The following is a 20,558-nucleotide window of genomic DNA, read 5'->3' as shown; positions in this document are numbered from 1 at the left end:
CTCTGGGAAGCGGCAGGTGTCATGTAATAAAAGTGTCAAGTATTTTAGCACCCGAATCGAACACACATTAATTTTGGTTTTTGGTCCCATAAGGGTAATATTTTCACTTTGTCGCACACACACCACACCAATATCAAAGGTAAACATTTGCAATGATAATTCAGTACTTCAGTTTAAAGCTATTTTACGTCTATCATGATTACAGATTTCAAAACTATATCGAATTTGTTTTTGTTTTGCTTTTTTTAAGGGGGGAGGGGGGGGGTCAAACAGAAATTCCTGTAAATGGACATTATTATTAAGGGGACGCTGTCGCATACGTATATTGTTTTTAGCATAATAAATATATTCGGAAATTCCAGATGTTCATGGGGGATGAGGCCCATTGGGTCGAAGGGGAGAGTATGGGAGGGGGTCCCCTCCCATGACCCCCCCCCCCATGGATGGCAGGGGCCTCACCCGAGAATTTTTTTTAATAATAAAAAATGGCTCTAATTGGTGCATTTTCCAGCATTTTTTATTGAATTAGTTATTTTCTTCTTTCAAAATGGCCACTTTTTAAATAAGTTGTTTTCAAGACCGATCCAGATCTACCTAAATTTAGAAGAAAAAAAAAATGAAAACATCGTTTATTTATTTTGGCTTTTTTTTGGGGGGGGGGGGTGTTTTACAGAAATGCACACTTTATTTGAATTTTTATTTATTTATTTATTTATTTATTTATTTATTTATTTATTTATTTATTTATTTATTTATTTATTTATTTATTTACTTACTTACTTATTTTTTGTCCTACCGGCTCGACTGATTGGGAAAAAGTCATCAATCAATAAAAAAAATGGCCAATTCTTGCTTGACACCTGGGCCTCTACTGGACATTAAACATATCATATCAGTTTAACCACGATTCATTATACAGAGTTGTAACAGTTAACTATTAATTGGGTTTTATTAAGGGGACGACCACTTGATTCTGAAAGGGGGGGGGGGGCTGGCAGATTTTGGAAATAAATAATCTGTCCTCGAAAATGTTGAAAATAAATTATCCTCGATTGACAAGAAATGAAGAAAACACATAATATGTCCTTGAAAATGGTGCTACTACCCCCCCCCCCCAAAAAAAAATAAAAAACCACGAAAAAGTTTTGGTGTTTGCTTGCCTTTTCCTCCTTTATTTTGTTTGCTTGTGCCTTTTTTTTCCAGTGAAGAAGATCGATAACCTTTCCTTGATCATCTTGACTGGCGTGAAAATAAATAATCTGACTCGAAAAAATTGCCCCCCCCCCTCTTCCCCAGAATCAAATGGTCATCCCCAAACATCATTCAACTGCTGTCTTGGAAAAGAAGTAGGCCAGAAAGATACATGATTTTTTTTATCCATTTGTTTCTGTCTTAAGTTTCTGTTTTGTACACGTACGTGTACACTGTGTGAAAATAAAAGACACCACAGTCTGTCTCATCCGTTTCATATTTGGATGTTTTCTTTGACTATAGAAGATAAGGGCCAACGAATATGACAAACGAGATGACTTCAGCTTTTCCAGCTTCAACTTTCCTTATTTTTGTAGTAATATTCCGCTACCACCTGCATATAGTATTTGTCTCCCAACTTATTCTATACTCAAGAGCATGTTCTGATTTGACGATCAATTTTTAAACGGAGATAGCTACTGACAGATAAGTTAATGTTACAGGGATTTCCACAACCTCGTTTAAAGTCAGCATTTCGTAAATTTTAGGGTCATTATAATGATCTTGTTAGCAAATATAACCTATCATTGGTTCGTATTTTGGCTGACATGTTTCACATCAATCGTTAGACCTGTGGTTTTATACTAAATTTGACTTCCGAATGATCCGTCAACCTGATCAATACATATGGCTCACAGCAGGTGTGACTGGTCAAACAGGGGATGCTTACTCCTCCTAGACACCTGATCCCACCGCTGGAATTCTCGGAGTTCCTTTTTTTATGCCCAGTTCACAGATTTGTATTGTTTGTAGATTTCTTTTTTTAATTTTAGATTGATCACTGTTCGTTTCTTCACCCATATGATACAATTACAAATGAGATATTTTTTTATTGCTAAATTTTATTAAAGAGAATTTAGGTTGAATTCAAGTAATTAAATATTAATGTAAATATACCTTAAAAATTTCTTCACCAGAGAGCACAGCACACTACCCTCTTTAAAATCAAACAACCTTTAATAACAATTGTATCTAGCAAGAAATTATAAATGAACACAAAAAGATTCAAAATTCTCAACTTCCTTGGGTTTCATTAAAATTGAAATCAATAGAATTAAATAAGTAATTCATATTCAATCTGCACTATGGCAAAAGTAAATCAACAATTCTTTTCTATTATGTAAACATCACTGACGTAAATAAGAAAATTTATAAACATCCTGACATAATTTTTTAACATAAATAAATAAATTTAAACCTTAAAAAAAAGAAAGAAAAATCAGCTTCAGTTAAAACTGGAAAAAAAATTAAGCAGAAATATAAAGTCTATATATCACCAGGAATAAACGTTTTAAATGCTTTTAAAGCTATAAAAATATGTACAGATAAGGGTTTGTGTGTGAACAGTCCAATATTAATTTTCTGAGGAAGACTTTTTTAAAGAATGAATGAAACTCTGTGATGAAATGGAAATAAAGCTGCATCTTAAAACTTTGTTAAACTCTAGACTTGATTTATAATTTAATCCTTTCTTTTTTCCATCATGCTTTTACATATTAAAAATAAGCCACAGACAATACCATCCCTGATCATCAATCAAACCAATATCAACAATAAATACTTTTCCCAGAGCATTGCTAACATCAATATCTTTCCATCTGTCATTTCTTCAGACTTATCACTTTCAAAATTCAAATAATTAAAAGTCAATATCAATAAAGACAGTATAAACAGAGAGGTAGTCTAGCATAATTGTTCTAGATGTAGGACAAATGAAAATTTTTCCGAGTGCAAAAGATGTAATGCAAATGTTAATGGCTACTGCAAAATATAAAATTCAATACAGACTGACGACAAGCAGATTGCCATCAGTAAGTAAAAATGTGGTAACAGAGAGGTAACAGGAAGTATAAGTGTGGTAACAGGAAGTATAAGAGTGGTAACAGGAAGTATAAATCAGGTAAAATGAACTATAAATATGGTAATAGGAAGTATAAATGTGGTAAGGATTTAAACAAATTTTCTTGTTACCACCTTACCACTTCAAAGTACAACCGAAGGATGCCAAGAACAAAATTTCCAATGAATATATTAAATTAAACATAATTATTTTTAAAAAATTCCAAATAATGCCACATAATATATATAAGATTATTTCAGGGAACACAAAGAAGAATATTTCTATGATCCAATCAGATTGCATACTGTGGTTTCATCAATTTTTGTTAAACACCAATTGTCATTACATGTACTTTCATAGTTGAAATAAGGTGATCAACTAACAATACAAATTCTAATACTGTGGAATCATATTAATTTGAGCAGGTCAATGTTCGTGGGCAAGCAAAATTTTACTTGTTCATGGGGACGTAATTTCGTTAATTAATCGTTTGTATGGAAGATTCAATGAATCAATATGTTTAGAAAATAAATGTTTGTGGGGATGTAAATTTGTGGGTAAGGGTGACCCACGAAGTCCACAAACATCAGTCCCCAATGAACAATATTTAATGATTCCACAGTAAACACTTATAGAATATGGGACATAGTGGCTGTTTCAAGGAAGTTATGTTTTTTGCTAAAACAACAAAATTTGATCCCCAGGAAAATTGTTGAAACCACAGTATTATTCAGAGCAGAGACACTTCTTGTATTGAAGTTTAATCAGTTCTGACATCAAGCACAGGTAGGTGTTTCATACCCCTTTCATCCTCCTTCAAATCAGAAAAGTAGAGCAATTTATGATAATATGCTCAGCTATGTAATGTAAGAAACAATTCTCAGTAAGTTCAGTAAAATTTTTAATATTAAATGCTATATAACTGTAAGTGAACTCTGCAGTTTAAAATCGGTAAAGCTCAATGTACATGTAAAAATAAATCATCTCTCAATAATTATTGCACAATTTGACTGCAGTTCATTTAAATTTGTAAAGTTCATTTCCAATGACAACAAAATGGTGCTTAAATTTGTCCAGCAAATGAAAACACCACATAACACCTTAGAAATGACAATTCATTCTGTATAACAGGGTAATTTTGATTTTGAAAAATTAAAAAAAAACAACCAAACATCTGTACAGTGTACAGCAAATAAATGTTGTTCAATGAAATATATCTACCTGCATAGATATACTGGATTGCATAGTTTTAATTGTGAATAACAATCTAGTGACTATGGAACATTTTTCAGTTTGAATTCTAGCATGCCTACAGACTTGCTAAAAATTACATATGCACAAATCATACGCAACATAAAAGGAGGTTTCTACAAAACTTCTTGTAATTAGCTTTAAAACAGTGCTCAAATAAGGAGCCTTTAGATATCCATTATACATGTGTAATTGAATCGAATTAATCCAGACACTACTAACAATACTATACATTTCAAATACTAATTTAAGGAAATGTGGTTCCATTAGCACCCAATAGTCTGTCAAAAGAGTTCCGATGGCTTTCTAAGCGGTCCATTGAATTGCGAGGAGAATTTCTCTCTGAGTTGAGACTGCTTGAGGGTGGAAGAGGAGGGAGCGTTTTCTGTATAGGAGATTTTTCACCAGTCAAAAACTTCTCCACTTTATCTACACAGGCATCTTGGTAATCATGCACCCACCTAAAAAAAAAATAGGAAGATTTGATGTTAATTCATGTATGCCCAATACCTGGTTATAATAAAGATACAAATTTACGTGTCAATATACGAATCAATAATTTTCTTCTTTTATGACATTAATGTTATAAAGATTTAATTGTTCCTTCATTTTTGTTATTTCTGTCAGAATCGGCATTTACTTTTGAAAAAAAAGAAAAACACTGACATTTCATTAAATCTTAACAATAATTTATTTTCTTAAAAAAAAACACATGTTTTACTAAGAAAAAAAAACACACAGAAAGTAAAATCCACTCCATTTGTAACAAAAACTTAATAATTACTAATGTTAATCAGAAGTAATGACAATGACATTTACACAGCTAATTAACCCTTCACACTCTATACATTCATAGTTTTGCACCGGTCAACAGTGACATATAAAATACAAACCACATACAAAATTTAATAGCTGTAACCTTTTCATATTTATAAACTTTAATAATGTTACCTGTGTAAGACATTTAACAGCACTATCTGTCAAAACTCAACAGAATAGGACATAAGATGAACTAAAAGTAATTAATTATGTTTGTCATTTTTTTTTATGACTGCATCACTAAACAGTCAAAACTGCAATGAACAATTTTTTTTTCATGATCCATAAAAGCTAAAGAAGATTGTACTTTTCATTTCCGCATTTTTTTTATGACTTTTCAACAAAAAAGGTACTTTTCTGCAAATATTGAATATTTTTACTTTTCATAATGAAATTTTACTACAGTAATTGGCCAATTAATCCCACCTGTTAGTTATATAAAAAGATATTGAACCCTTGCTCACCATGGAGAAATACAAGAGGGGTTTTTGAGCCTGTCTACAGTAAGTAAGCGAGAGCAGGTTGCATTTTTTTCAAATTTATAACACATTTATAGGCCTAAATGTGTTTACATGACTTGAAAAGGATTTTCTTTAATTTTCTGAGATTTCTAATAAGAATATTAAACTAAAATTAAAAAAAAAAGATTTCTATGTATTAGATTCAGAAAAGATCAGCTGTAAAACAAAAATCAAAGAAAAAATGAATAAGACCCAAGAATACATATATGAAAAGATTCAGCATCAAATAAAATCCAGGAATGAAAACAATTGAAAGTCATTAGCACTTATTGAATATTACACCAAAAAATCCTGCAACCATGTATTTCTTGCAGAATTAAATTACATGAGTTTCTCATTTTTAACTATAAGTATGCTCAACAGCATCTTCCAAACATAAAAAATCACAGAACTTTCCAAATTATTTAACATTTTATGCTTTAAATATATAGAAGCAAAAAATATTGTATAGTAGCTTCTCTCAAAATGTATATACAAACAGAAGAAAAAAAACAAGTTTAAACATAATCAAATGAATTTAAAAGATGCTAAATTTTTACACAAGATGCATGTCTTGAGATTTTAAATATACTCTGAGAAATGATATTTTAAAGAAATTTCTGACAAAAGTCATTATATATGTATATCACCATTTTTTAAAAACAATATTGAATACATCTATACACTTTTATTGTACATTTTACACATCTTGTTTCCAGAATGCTTTCACATATATCTGGTTTCATTTTGTTTTACAGTTGACTAGAATTCATTTGATTGAAAAATACATAAATATGATATTAAAAAATATATACAGCTATCTTCCTCACTTCCACCAAGTATATACCAAAGAAAACAGCACTCAACTGATATTTGCAGAATAAAACTTGGATTGTGCATCCCTTAAGGGTGATAAAATTAAAGATTTTGACTTAAATCTGAGGAGGAAGTATAAAAGAATGCCTCCATTTGGATTGTGATATTGTAAGTACAGCATCTTCCCAAGTCAAGGGTTTCCACTCCACATGAAACCTTTACTGAATAGACTGACTTTGTTGGGTTTACTATTGCGTCATCTAGTGAGAGTACACATTTTGAACTCTATTGACCTCTGCTATTGACCAATTAGAGTAAGCGATTTAAATAGAGACAAAAGTCAGTAATAAATTCAGCATAACTTTAACTCCAAAGCAGAAAGACGTTTTTGTTAGAACTAAAACTGGCATGTTTTTCTGTTAATGATTTAGACTCAGGTTAGATCAAACAATTTTTTTGATTGGCTCATGCAAACATTAATGAGGCCAATCAGAGAGCACATTTCTAACCCCATCAAACAATGTCTATTCGGTCAAGGGTTTATGTGGAGCACAGTGGATCGGAAACCCTTGACTTGGGAAGATGAAGTAAAGGGACTGTAAAAGAGGGACCATTTCAAAACTCATTATAATTCAAAAACAATTTTTGGAAAGTTCTAACAAACTTTTTCCCAAGAGAAAACATCTCTTGATTGTCATAAAAATTTCTGATCAAAATACCTATAAATGAGATAAAATGCCAAAAAAAAAACAAATAAAGCTAAATTGTACAGAGCAATTGCATAACATGTTTTTTTGTATTCCTTAATCTGCATTTTACAAAGCAATTGCATAACATGATTTTTGTATTCCTTAATCTGCATTTTATATGATATTGCATCATTCAGTTGCATATCATAAATCAATAAACAGACATCAACAATACATGTGGCACAATATATATAAGCAAATTCACAAGCCAAGTCAAACACATTTACACATTTAGCATTTTAATAAAAATGGCTGTCAAAAGACTAAGAAAGGGAGGGAGCAAGAACTTTTCTTAAATTAAGAGCAAAAAACTTGTCTATATGCTGAAAATAGACTAGCACTTCCAAGAAAACAAGAACCAGCTTGTAATGTTTAAGTGAGAGAACTCCCCCTACACCCCCACCCCCCAAAAAATGACTCAATTACAATGATTAATAATTCAAACAAAAAAGAAATAAAAACACAAAGTAATATTGTAAAGTTTTAAACTGAAAAGCTGATATAAGATAGTTAAAACTAGAAAATAATATTGGTCTATTAAATCACTGTAGAGAGAAAAAAATCTTGGTCAAGATAAATAGTTAAAACTGATCAAAATGTACAACAATTTCAACTGCTAATATTGAAAACCTTAAAAAGCTACAATGATAGCCAATTTGAAATTCTTCTGAAGAAAGTTGGTATCAAAATCAGTTTTAGCATAGAATAGAAAATTCATTTATTTTACTTTTAAGTAAAATCAAATTAAATCAATCCAGAATGTTATGAATCTTTACGATATGAAGAATGAGGTATCATTGGTCTAATTACCCTGAAAATAAAGTTCCATCACAGAAGAGTAAAGAAAACACATGACCTTATAAGGTCAGAGATCATAGGTCAAAAAAAGGAAGAAATCTGATGATTATCTTTGTTCTACACTTTGGACTCGCATACATTTTAACTTTTACTCTAAACATTCACATGCAAACAGCAATCAAATGTTCAAACATTATAACTGTGATGAGACAAACCAGAAAATACACACTGACTCAATTTCAATCAAAACCTTTAAGGCCCAAGATCTCTACACAAAATAAATAGTCATATAATTATAAATTTTCTACAATGGAAGATATTGTTTCCATGAGCGCTGATGATCTTTTACGTGAGTCTTTTCTCTCGCCGCTTTTTTTCCTCATCACGATCTCTTCCTGTGCCAGTACTTCGTCCACCGTAAGAGCAGACGTCATGCTGCCGCACTCCGACGCTGGTCTCTCCACAATGGTGGGAAGCTCCACAGACCTCAAACGAGCAACGGGGACTTTTTTGAGGAATGTTTCAAGCTTAGCCATGCAAGCCTCTTGGTAGTCGTGCACCCATCTACAGCAGTAAATGACAAAGCATGATAGGACCATCTGTAAGGGCTGTGTCCCCCATAATCGGGGGATGTTTATCTGTCAGACTTAATACTCTGCCTTTTTAAATGTTAAATATGTGTCATTATATTACAATTCACCAGATATAAAATAAACTTGTTGTGCATGAATAACTTTGTATTATCATATAAAAGCTACTAGTCTAATTTATGTGATAAAAGGTGAGTAATTAAGCAGACTGCAAATAGAGTGAAAAGTACATTTCAGGATAATTTTGAACATGTAATTTTGAAATTTTTAGCAGCATATAATAAACAGGGGAATTCTAATAATATCTTTGCTGTATAAAAAAACAATCATTTATCACTTATAGCATTAAGACCAAATAGAGAAAGAAAAAAGTAATTTTGTGTTTGTTTAGAAGAGCCATTCATGCAAATTTATATTGCCAATTAAAGTTCAGAAAGTTCTTCATCTCTTTAAAGTAACTGAGTCAGCCAGTTTATTTATAGGAAGAAATTAGAAAATGACACAGCTTTCGGCAACAACATAGATTTTGGGTGTTTTTCGTTTGTCTTACAGATGATCACATTCAGCCTTTATATCATGCTCTGGGAGTAGGTTATAGGGTACATATATGTATATATATAGATGCTGCTGGTAGTCATTAGAGATAAGCATGCATTATCTAAGCTATCTACACCATTAAAAAGGGAACTTTCATTCAAGTGTTTTTACCCTTGGCAAACCTTTCCATAAATATTCATAAATTCAAAATGTTAATCTACACTTCGATTCTGAATATCAACAAAAGCTTTTAAAATATACATTTGCCCTAGTTAGTGCTATAGGACATAAGCAGGTGCTATGTGTATATCCTATAATTCTCTCAATAACTGCATGCATGTACTGCTCGATTTGAAATTAGTGTAGTTCTGGGAATTCTAGCCACCTTTAATCATTAAAGCTAAAAGCAAGGTGTACCATACAAATACTGGACACTCACCTAACTCCGTTGAAGTACACGACCTGCTGCATGTCAGTGGGCAGTACCTCGGGTAGCGGCCAATCAAAATTGTCCAGCACAGGGATAATATTACAGTCGCTTTCCAAAGCTGTCACAATCTCCTAAAATTTGACATCAATTATTACAGAGGGGTCTTAAATAATAATCAATTTAATGAAGATAATCCATCACCATTTTATGAATTACAGCAGATTCTCTTAGTCTGGTGATTGTGTACATGTACATGAGTCACACAGAGGCACAAGGTACAGAAATGAAACAAAGAAACACCTCTTAATATGAAACTTTAGGGAATTTTTTTTAAAAGATTTGAGAATTATACGATGGACAATGATTATTTTATGAATAAAGCCTGATGATGGATTGCTGAGCAAGCAATATGTCTTAATCTTGATTAATGAGTAAACAGTTATCACGACATCTCACCTTTGACTATTTTACACCTGAATGATTTATAGGTCAAGTGAATCATTGCTCACCTTGTGGATCCAATCCTGCTGTTCATCGTCACCGATACATCTATCCAAGGCACTTGGGGTCAAAACTAACAGAAAATGTTTAGCTAAACGAATATTCATCAACAGATTTTCATCAAACTTTCCAGCACGGAGTCTGTCAATATCCAGAAACACAGAAAATCCTCGAAGTTGTAGATGAACCTTCAGCAAGCTACAGAAAAATTGAGTGCAGTGGAGATCAATGAAATGTGATTGTAAATATATTTTAGGGTATAATTAAACACCAAATTAAATACACATAAATTTATCTTTGCATAGTATTTTAAGAATCTTACTAATACAAAGATTCATATATTAGAAATAGGAAAAGTGGTAAAATGCTGACTGAAAGAAAATATTGATTCAAACTTAAGAAAAAAAAGTGAACTCTTCCACACATAATTAAAAAATTCTTTCATTAAAATTTACCAGTTATCTAGAATTGCCCTTTACCTGGCTAGTTGAGATCCATTTGACCTCCTGTAGCTGATGAACACATCGACTGCCTTAGGGTAGGATGCGAATCCTGTAGGATCTATACTCTTCTGCCTGGTTAGGCTGCCTATACTGCCATACTTGGGTAATGGTAAAGCTGTGTATAAATCTGAAGTTGAAAGGTTAAAGTAATTAATAAAACATGACCAAAGATTCATTTAATGTTTCATACACTCACTTCATTTTTCATCATAATGCATTTTCAAATTACATTCAAATTTTGATGTAAGTCGAAGTGCATTTTCTGTTTGATCTGCTATAAATAAATGCCTATATTGCTCTACTCCCTATTAATCTTCTTCAGATTCTTCATCTTTGTTACAAAAACTTCATCTAAAAAATTGCATTTTTATCACAGATCAGGTTCGGGGGCCAAAAAAACTAAGACAAGCTCACTTTTGATCTCAGTCTCTCTTTTCTGCTATATATTCCTTTGTAAAGTGAGACTGAGATCAAAAAGACACCTTGTGTAAGTTTTATGGCCCCAGAGCCAGGATTCAACAGAAATCTCCTGAGTTTTACCTTCCACATGTTCCAGAATGAGACGACGGTGAATACCATTTTTGATTCCACACACTCCCTCCAATTCTTCGTTGTTTGTGGAGGCCAATACCTCTTTGTTCATGCCTGCTTTGAGCATTTCATATGTATATTGAGACAGATCAGGGAGAATTTTCATCAGCCAAGCATCCATCTGAGTCGGATCACATGAGGAATAGTCAGCTGTGATTTTTAAAGACTTTAACTCTCGTAAAAATCTGTCAGAAAAGAGAGGAAAAGTTTTCAAATAAAAACATACCTCTACCTTCTTAAATCATTGCATTTCCTTGTAAGACCTTTTTCTGTGAATTGTGATTTACATCCTTAAATATACAAATGTACATGTATATGTAATTCCTGCCATATTCAAGATGAAAGGACAGGCATATGTTCTGTATATATGAAGCTTTTACCTTTTCCTGGAGATTTTGCAGTCAATTTTAATACTGCTCTCTAACTCCTGCTCAGTCAATAAAAGCAGCAAATCTCCATCTACCTGGCAGTCCTTAAAGTTCTGAACATATTCCTTAAACCCAACCTACAAAATGAAAACAACAGGTCAGACTCAATCTCATTTCTTTACATTGTCAGGAACCCCAAGGTTGACTATGTTGTGTTCCCTTGAGAGCGGATGAAGTGCAATCAACAGTGGGTGTCCCAATATCCTCTTATTGAAGTTCAAAATAGCAATTAAAAAAAACATGAAATGCAACTTAAAAACTGACAAAAATCAATAATATTTGGCAAAGACCAAATTCATCTGTAAAGTAGTTCTAACACTGACCTGTGCCACCCAGTGCATTACATCCACCACATTCCAAACAGGGACTTGCGTGGTTAACTTGTGGGGAATGCTCTCCCCTATAACCTTTAAAGCCTGGGCGGCTAGTTTGGATGCTGTGGCATTGGGACTACTGGCAACTTTCTTAAGAGGTTCTATTGCACCAATTTCGTAAAAGAGCTGAAACAAGAAAAACGTATATTTATAGGCTGTCTGTGGCAGATGTGTCATTTCCTTTTGTCAGAGACTATAAAATGTCATGCAAAAGGGAGCTACAATTAACTTACATCAAGTTTTCCTTGTTCCTCTTTGATCCCTGCTTCCATTGCAAAATGGAAAGCAGCAAGACTTTGAGCTTCTTCTTTCCTGCTTAGCAGAAGGGGAACCAGTCTCTCTAACCACATGTGGTCTTTCCCCTGTTGTTGAGAGGCATCACTTTTAGCAAAGGAAGAGGGCTTTGTCGAGTTTATGAAGGGCATCACTAATTCTAAGGTGCCTGACTTTATCACTGCAGCCTCTAGTTCTTTATTTGCCAGTAAGACAACAATGGCAAGACATGCATAGTACCTAATGGTGTCATCTTCCATGAAAGCCAAAGGAAATAACCATTCTGGGACATTTCTCTTGGCCATTTCCTCCTGGTTTTCAGCTCCTCCAAACAATGACAGATTGGCTAAAGCTTTCGCACAGTGCCTGAGATTTCTAATGTCACTTGACCTTGACCAATGTAAAATGACATCCAAACCTCCAAAGTTAATTATTTTTGTTGATGCCTCCTCTGAAATTTTGAACAAACCCTCTAAAATACCAGTGATGATGTAGGACATCTCATGATTGGCAATTTCTCTTTTGGTCATTGTTATAACTATTTCAAGCCCTGTTTTTGCAACATGATTTCGATTTTCCCAGGAAAGACACTGTTCTAACACAGAGGCTGATGCCTTCAAAAGGTCCTTGTTATTTGAGTTGCAGTTTTCTATCAGCATGTCCAATATACCCTCACTCCTCAAAGCATCACACAGACGGTAGGCAATGTCCCTTCCAAACATGGGAACCTGCCAAGCCTCCACTAAAACATTCTTTATCCTGTCTAGATGCCTAACTTCATGTCTATGTTTAGCAGCCTTCAAAGGTTTGATGTGATTTTCTAGTTCTTGCGACAATTTTTGGTAACTGACTTTCACGTTTGTCTGGTTTAGACGACTTGTGTCTGAGTCTGTCACTGTTGAAAGGATCAAAGGGTACTTGTCACAGTACTGCACACAGCAAATTTCTGGTTCAATTCTATCCTCACTAGACACAAGACTTTCCAGATCATCAGATGAAAACCTGCTTTCTGATGCTGACAGTAAAGATTCTTTGGAATTGTTGTCACAGATTGTTGAATTTTCATCCTGAGAGATGGTTTCCAACATATCAATGGAGTTCCTTTTTTCTATCTTGGAATATCTTCCCGATTCATTTTCTTCAGACTCAAGGCTGGAGAGATCGAAGAACACTTTGGAGCTCTCAGAGACTTTGGATGACTGTTCCTTTCTCTCAGTTCTCTGGCTTGTGAACTTCCTGCTGCCTGACACAGAACTTGTCGAGTGGAATTTGACAAAGCTGGCATCAGACTGAGATCTGTCAATCAACTTATCGGGGTCAAAGTTCTTGGAAACAAATTCTTTGACAATTTTGGATTTTGTTTTCGGTCCATCATCTGAATCGTCAGACATTTCTTGTAACTGTGCCCTGGAAAAAAAATGCAGACTTATATTGAATATTTTTTTCAAACGTTCCAAAAAATTTTATCAAACACTTTTGGAAGTTATGAAACTTCATTTACAAATCTTTTAATTCAGCATTTGTGATTTTGCTGGATTATAATTAACTATAAACATATAATAAAAGTACAACAAAAAAAAAAAAACATTGAAGTTGCACATATAAACAAAATCATTGAAATCTTTTTCAACCAAAACAAACAAACAATTAATTTAGAATTAGACACCTGGAATTTTCAAACAAACCAGAATCTGTAATATCAAACTGACAGGTACTTCCTTCCTGGAAGTTAAGGTGCAGATAGGGTTGCATGTGTATACACCTTTGATCAACAAGCAATCTTCACATCAACTCAAAGCCCAAGGCTAAAATAGCACAACCTACTCTTAAATCAAGACACATTCTAATTGCCTAAACAGATTAACTTTCATGTCTTAATTTTTTTTATAAAAGTGATCTGTATACATAGCTTAGATAATATTCACTGTAACATCTTTTACAAAAAAGTATATCTATGTAAGTTATCAATCACTTATTACTCATTTCTATACCAGACAAACCAATACATTCATGAATCTCTCTGCAGTAAGTGCCATGTACCCACTGACATGCATGCAAGCACCTGCTGGACATATTGAATCATTCTTAAAATTATTGGTAAGAGCCATGGTTAATCTTTCAACTTTCTCTGGTACATGTGATTACATAACTTAGAAATCTGAGCAATCCCCTTGAAAACTGCTAAACCTAGCTAGCTCATGAATCAGTATATAGTCTTCAGTATGCACACATGATTCACCAATATATACAGTACTGTACTCTGTGAATGATGATGTACTTACAGAGGGTGGCAAGATTTAATCCTTTCTAACAGTTTTGTAAACTTCATTACACAAAACGTGCTGCTGACCTGTTTCTTACTACTACCAAGATGAGCAGTGATTAATCATTGTTAGGTGACAAAAGTACAATATATATATGTATATCAGCTGGCGTATATATATATTATATTTGAAAGGAAAAATACAGGTGAATTCAATTTTTCAATGTCAATGAATAAAGTGATTGATCATAAACAATACGCATTTTATAATTGTAGATCATGCTTCCAATCAGAAGTATCTTAGTCGAGTAAATAAAGTGTACATTTCCTATTATAAATTCAATATTCACGTCACTGATTTTTCTCCTGTTCAAGGCATGAAAACAGGCGTAAATCAAGAGCTGTCAAATTCAAGTCGAAGAGAAAGCTGTATCTCAAATTCATCTATTTAAATACAATGTAATCTTGGCAGATATGGCATGTTCTAAAAGATTTAATATTAGACACATGAAGGTAACATAAATTCAAAATAATATAATGGATATTCAATTTAATATAGTGTTTAAGTTACCAAACTGTCTTCAGAAAGTGCAGGTATAAAATACTCAAAAAAAAAATCTAATAATTTGTTGCACTGGATAAATTACCAAACTAAAACTACAATAACTTACCCCTTGGGTGTCTTAATTTGCATTGCTAGTGTACTATAATTCTCCTATTGACAAGGTAGTAGGATATCTTATTTATATATACCCCTCACTCCCCCACATGAAACACTAATACACCTTGTGATATCATGAATGAACAGTATAAAATAAAATGCTTTTTCACTGTTCACAAGATTTTCTAATGGTGTTTCCCCTGTACACCTAAAATGTAATCCGATCTTGTTAACAATGTGTACAGGCAGAGGAAGGTCTTGTACTGTCATACCTAGGCCAACAGGTATGAGGAAATAGGTTTACAGCCATTCAGATATAACGCAATGCTGACGCACAGAAATATACGTCCACCTAATGTTTTCATTCACAAGACATATTTCATTCACTTGAAGCAAAATTACCTATGTCAAGTATTGAATACCTTGAATTTCCCCCATCAATTCATGAGGGAAGTCATGCTAAAAAAGTTGAGGACAACCTTCAAGAAATTCATCATAACATAATCTGATTTATGTAATTTAGATGATTTTGTTCTTCTTTTAAAACTTAATTGGCAGAAAAAGTAATATCTTTATAATGCAAGTACTTAATTATATCAAAACTAAAATGCACATGACACATTTTGCATGATATCAGATCATTTGTCACAGATGAGGTTTTTTTTGTTTTTGTTTTTTAAATGATCCCTATTAGTTAAGTGTTATATAAGGCATTGCTTCTTTTCAAGTTTTAATTTTATAACCTTTATTGGACTTACATCTAAATGACCATAATCCTTGTTGAAATTAATAAATTTTGTTTTTCTTTTTTAAATGCTAACCTACATGTACTAATAGGATTTCTTTTTGTTTTTATATTTATTATTTGTTCACATACGATAAGTTTCTTCAATATATACAATAGAAACACCTGCAAACTTCTGTAATTAAGGTATAATTTATTTTGTCAACATCTATTTTTTCTAACACAGCAGGTGTAGTAGTTAATACATAATCACTCTTAATGTAAGCATGCACTGAATCTATGCCAAAGATTACTAAGAAAAAAAAACTATCTGGGTTGACAATTAGTTTCTGACACTCCAGTTGTCTACCGGACTAAGTAGCGGTACTTGACAGCACCCAAAATTTTCAGAAATATTTTTCCTTCATCATGAAGATTGCATGTTCTCAATTTTAACACTTTACCGTTGATATTAACTCTTCAAATCTTAATTTAGTTTACACAGTCTAAGAATAGCATTTTATTTGCTTAATGATGATTATTTTAGTTTACAATATGTACTATTTGTCCTCCACTTGAGCCATGCCTGATGCAATAAACCGTATTCTTTCATTACTTTCTTATGCATTCAAATTACACAGATTAAAATTAATAATGAGACGTTATCATATAAAGGGTGAAGTTACTGGAGAGAAAAGCTTTTTCCTAAAAGTGTCCGACAAGTGGTACATGTATAACTGAAAAAAAAAAATTCTTACATTTGGCCATTGCTGATGCCCTAAAAATCATTTTTCATTTAAAAATTGCAGATTTAATAAATCAAATGGGCTTTTTGTAAATATTTAGTTTGATTTTGATGATTTATTTTATTTTTTTTCCCACTTTTAACAGGTCCAGCACAATTTCTTGATTTGGTATAATTAGCTTGAATTAACTAAACAGGTATTTCTAAACAGTTTTTTAACAAAATTTTTTTTTTGTAAGAAAAAGACAAAAAGTTACAAGTATTTGACTGTTCATATAATTATGTACTTTGGACTATCAAAAGAGCAACTCCGATAAAAGATACTAGTAGTTTTATCAATGCAGGTTTTGAATATTTTTAGGCAAAAGTTGTATTTCCACTGTATGGATAACTGTACATCACCTTGTGTGCGTTGATGCATGGATAAGTATGATGCTTCACATTGTGCTAAATTATTACTAATTAATTATCTTGTTGACCACAGTTGACCTCCTTTATAATTTCATTCCAGAAGTATAACTGTGTGGTCACAAATGAATTGCTTTATATAGCCCAAAAGAGTATAAAGTCTCTCAAGGAGATGCAATTTGAAGAGCGAATATTACATGCATTGTTTTCCAAATTCAAAGTTGAATTTGTTCACTGAGCCAAGATGCGGCTTTTTGTACATTCTGAAAAAAAATAACATTTAAGAAAAAAGTGTGATAACAAATAGCTTAATTAAACTATTCTGAATAGTTAAATAAAACTATATATGGCTAATTCATGATATATGGCTTAATCAAGTGGAGCTGTCACGGTTCCAAATTTTTTCAGGTCGGGTCAGTTCTGTAAATTTTCAGTTCGGTTTCGGGTTTTTTGGTATGGTTATTTACATCTATTTTAAACCTCAATTTCATGAATTTAACTTGAAAAATCTTTATTTGTTACGTTAAATTCACACTGAAAACAAGTCTTAGCCATGTTAACGTCTAGACATCAGTGTTTAGGACTACTATGCCTACTGTTAGCCACAACTTGAACATTCCTGCTCGTTTCGATAATTATCTTATCCTTTCCTGACAAGTGTTTTGTCATGGAATGATGTTGATTTCAGTTCTGATGTTTATTTATCACTGTTACCATCTTCATTTTTTTTTAATTTCGACACCATTTTTTATATTAAACAGATTCTAATATATAAACCAGACCCGAACCGAAATTCAGGAATATGGAACCGAAACTGAACTGAACAAATTGGACCTCGGTTTTCGGTTATTTTGTGTAACCATGACAGCCCTATAATCAAGAGACTGTCCTGGACCTGTTCAAATCAGAGGGAAAAAAGCATCTTAGAACTGATTGCCTTACATGCAGTCATTTTTGCATAATAATTTATCATTCCTCAATAAATGTCATCAAAATATCTCTTTATAAGTCCATATTTCAATGCAAAAAGTAACTCACCATGGAGGGAGGTAAATATTAAAGTCCAAAGTTACATGTCTGTGGTTTAACATGACCACCATAATTACATAGCTGACCTGTTTGTTCTTAAAAACTGAGAAAGTTAATTCTAAAAGGAATATGATTTATTCTTTTCTGTCAAGCCTGACATGTTCAATGTGACTAAATTAATTAATTTTAACATTTCCCATGACAACACTAAGGAAAATGAAATGTTATATTAATTAAGCAATAAAAAATTTTGTACCAAGTACTTTACCTTTTCCCCATTCTTAAAACTTCCGTTGTAAAATGACAATCGTACAGATGTTTTTCAGTTAAAATATCAAATCCATTTCAATGTCTCGCTCTTGAACTGAATATATGAATTAATACAGAGAATAATAAAGGGGAAAACAAATCATGCTTACTCTTTGATTAATAACTTCCTATGTGATGATAATGCCGTAGGGCATGGCACCTTTACTCTGTTACAAAAATGCAAACGTGCTTTTATCTTAGATGAGTCATCCCATAACCATGTGCAATATTCACATCATAAGATGAAGATACTGAAGATAAGAAGACCAATATTTTCAGAATGAACTCAATTCCTAATTTAGTTTACAGTTTTATACCAATGTGTTTATCACATTACATTCAAATAAAACTGAAAACGTTGGAATGACCTCTTATACCAAATGTAAACATTCATGGCAATCATGCTTTTACTTATCTTACAAGCATTCTGAAATAATTCTACCTATGTCTTAGAAATAACATTATTCAACTATAATTCAAGTTACCTCAAATCTTTTTTTAAAATTCTGCAGCTTTGTAAATAATAAAATAAAATAAATAAATATAAAAACGTAAAATATTGTGATTAACTTTCTTATCTCTCTTTGCTTTAGATTTTTTTATATTCCGAGCCCGATCACTGATTTTTGCAAGAATGCTAAGGGGGGCTAAATGAGTTGTGTTTGCTAAATTGAAGATCTTTGTTTTATTTTTATCACAAAAACATTTCAAGTTTGAATTATGTTAATGTAGTCAACTGTCACTGTTATTTTGAATCCTTTGTGCTCAATACCTCAAAATTTCATCGTGTTCGAAATGCGGATAATACTTACATGTAAACAAATTAACTACTTTCTAAATTTCTCGTCTAAAAAGATTCCCACCTCCTTGATTTTTACCGCTATTGAATTGCCTAAACGTGCTATACATACAACACTTTCATAGGTTTCTCAAAAGATTTTTTAATAAGACTTTGCTACTTGAAAAGTGATTAACACGAGTCCAGAATAATAAGGTATGCTATAGCAAGTTTCAAGCACAGCTGGTGTCAGCTGTTCCATATAAGTATTGAACACTACAAGTTGTTAGAGGTAGGCAGTGTTAGCTATCAAATAGCTTTACTCAAGCATCCTACATTTGTATGTGAAAAGTTGGAGCCTGCTGAGCTTGTCCTTAGATGTATTATGTATGTTTTTGGGGTACTACTAAACAGAGTATGATAGAGTACTTTAGAGTACGCTAGAAAAAATGTGTAGTTTAATGCAATTAAATTGTTTATTTATGTAAATATAACTCGATTAAACATTATTATAAACTAATATTGCAATATTTATTTCAAAATATTTGTTTTTAGCGCTATTTTGACAAGAAAATAACATTCATGATTCAATGCATTAAACTGTTAAAGATTATTAACACTCTGATCTCGATTAATATTTTGTTTCAGACTTACTAACTTCAACTAAATTTGATCAAAAATTAAATTTATTGCCCTATATAAATATTTTTTACATTAACAATGAAACATTTCAACATGTTCAAGTTAAATTAGATCGGGATCAAACGATAAACCGTCACCTGAAATCAGAATTTGAAATAACTCCTAAAATAAGGAAAACATACAAATCTAATTTAAAATATATATTCATTATGTTTAACTAAAGTAGAAAAACATACAAAAAGTAGTTAAATTGCATTAAATTATTAAATTTTACTAGCGTACTCTAAAGTACTCTTTCGTACTAGCGTACTCTGTTTAGCAGGACCGATGTTTTTGTGCCAGTAAATCTCTGAATATCAATTTTACAATGTACATGTGCTGATGTATAAGATTAAAAAAGTTTTTTTTATGAAATGGATGAGGGGAATACCCTCTCCTGTTCACCCTCATTCAAAAAGTTAGCAAAGTAAAAATAAAACAGACACGTACATTTAAAATTTTGAAAAATTAACTTTAAATTATTAAATACTTGTAGCAGTTGAATGAAGTATATGTTAAAAAAAGGTTTGACCACCAGTGGCCAGATACCTCAGATAGAAGAGCTCCTGACTAGTGATTTAATACGGGACCTGGGTTAAAAATCCTAGTCTGATGTGTCACATTTTTGTCTTTGCAGGTTACAGTTTACAAAGTCTGCCTCTACTACTTAGTCCTGTACCAAGATAGTGAGTCTGTCTTAGCCTAGAAA

General features: G+C 32.3%; 1 protein-coding gene across 1 annotated transcript; it reads right to left on the bottom strand.

Moving 5' to 3' along the window:
* Positions 1-8,008: 8,008 nt before the first annotated feature.
* LOC133204744 (NAD(+) hydrolase SARM1-like) lies at positions 8,009-18,816 on the bottom strand. Its single transcript, XM_061340485.1, has 10 exons — positions 18,811-18,816; positions 18,501-18,586; positions 12,212-13,658; positions 11,928-12,104; positions 11,557-11,681; positions 11,126-11,361; positions 10,562-10,712; positions 10,091-10,280; positions 9,591-9,712; positions 8,009-8,588 (listed from the first exon to the last, which is right to left on the bottom strand). The coding sequence occupies exons 1-10, from the start codon at positions 18,814-18,816 to the stop codon at positions 8,318-8,320; spliced, it is 2,811 nt and encodes a 936-aa protein (XP_061196469.1). The 3' UTR covers positions 8,009-8,317.
* Positions 18,817-20,558: the final 1,742 nt, after the last annotated feature.

Source organism: Saccostrea echinata, unplaced genomic scaffold, assembly GCF_033153115.1.
Source record: "Saccostrea echinata isolate AGI-Se365-2 ecotype Australia unplaced genomic scaffold, CSIRO_AGI_Sech_v1 ptg000054l, whole genome shotgun sequence".
NCBI lineage: Eukaryota > Metazoa > Mollusca > Bivalvia > Ostreida > Ostreidae > Saccostrea > Saccostrea echinata.
The sequence above is the reverse complement of the archived record's forward strand: the minus strand, read 5'-3'. Positions and strand labels throughout refer to the sequence as shown.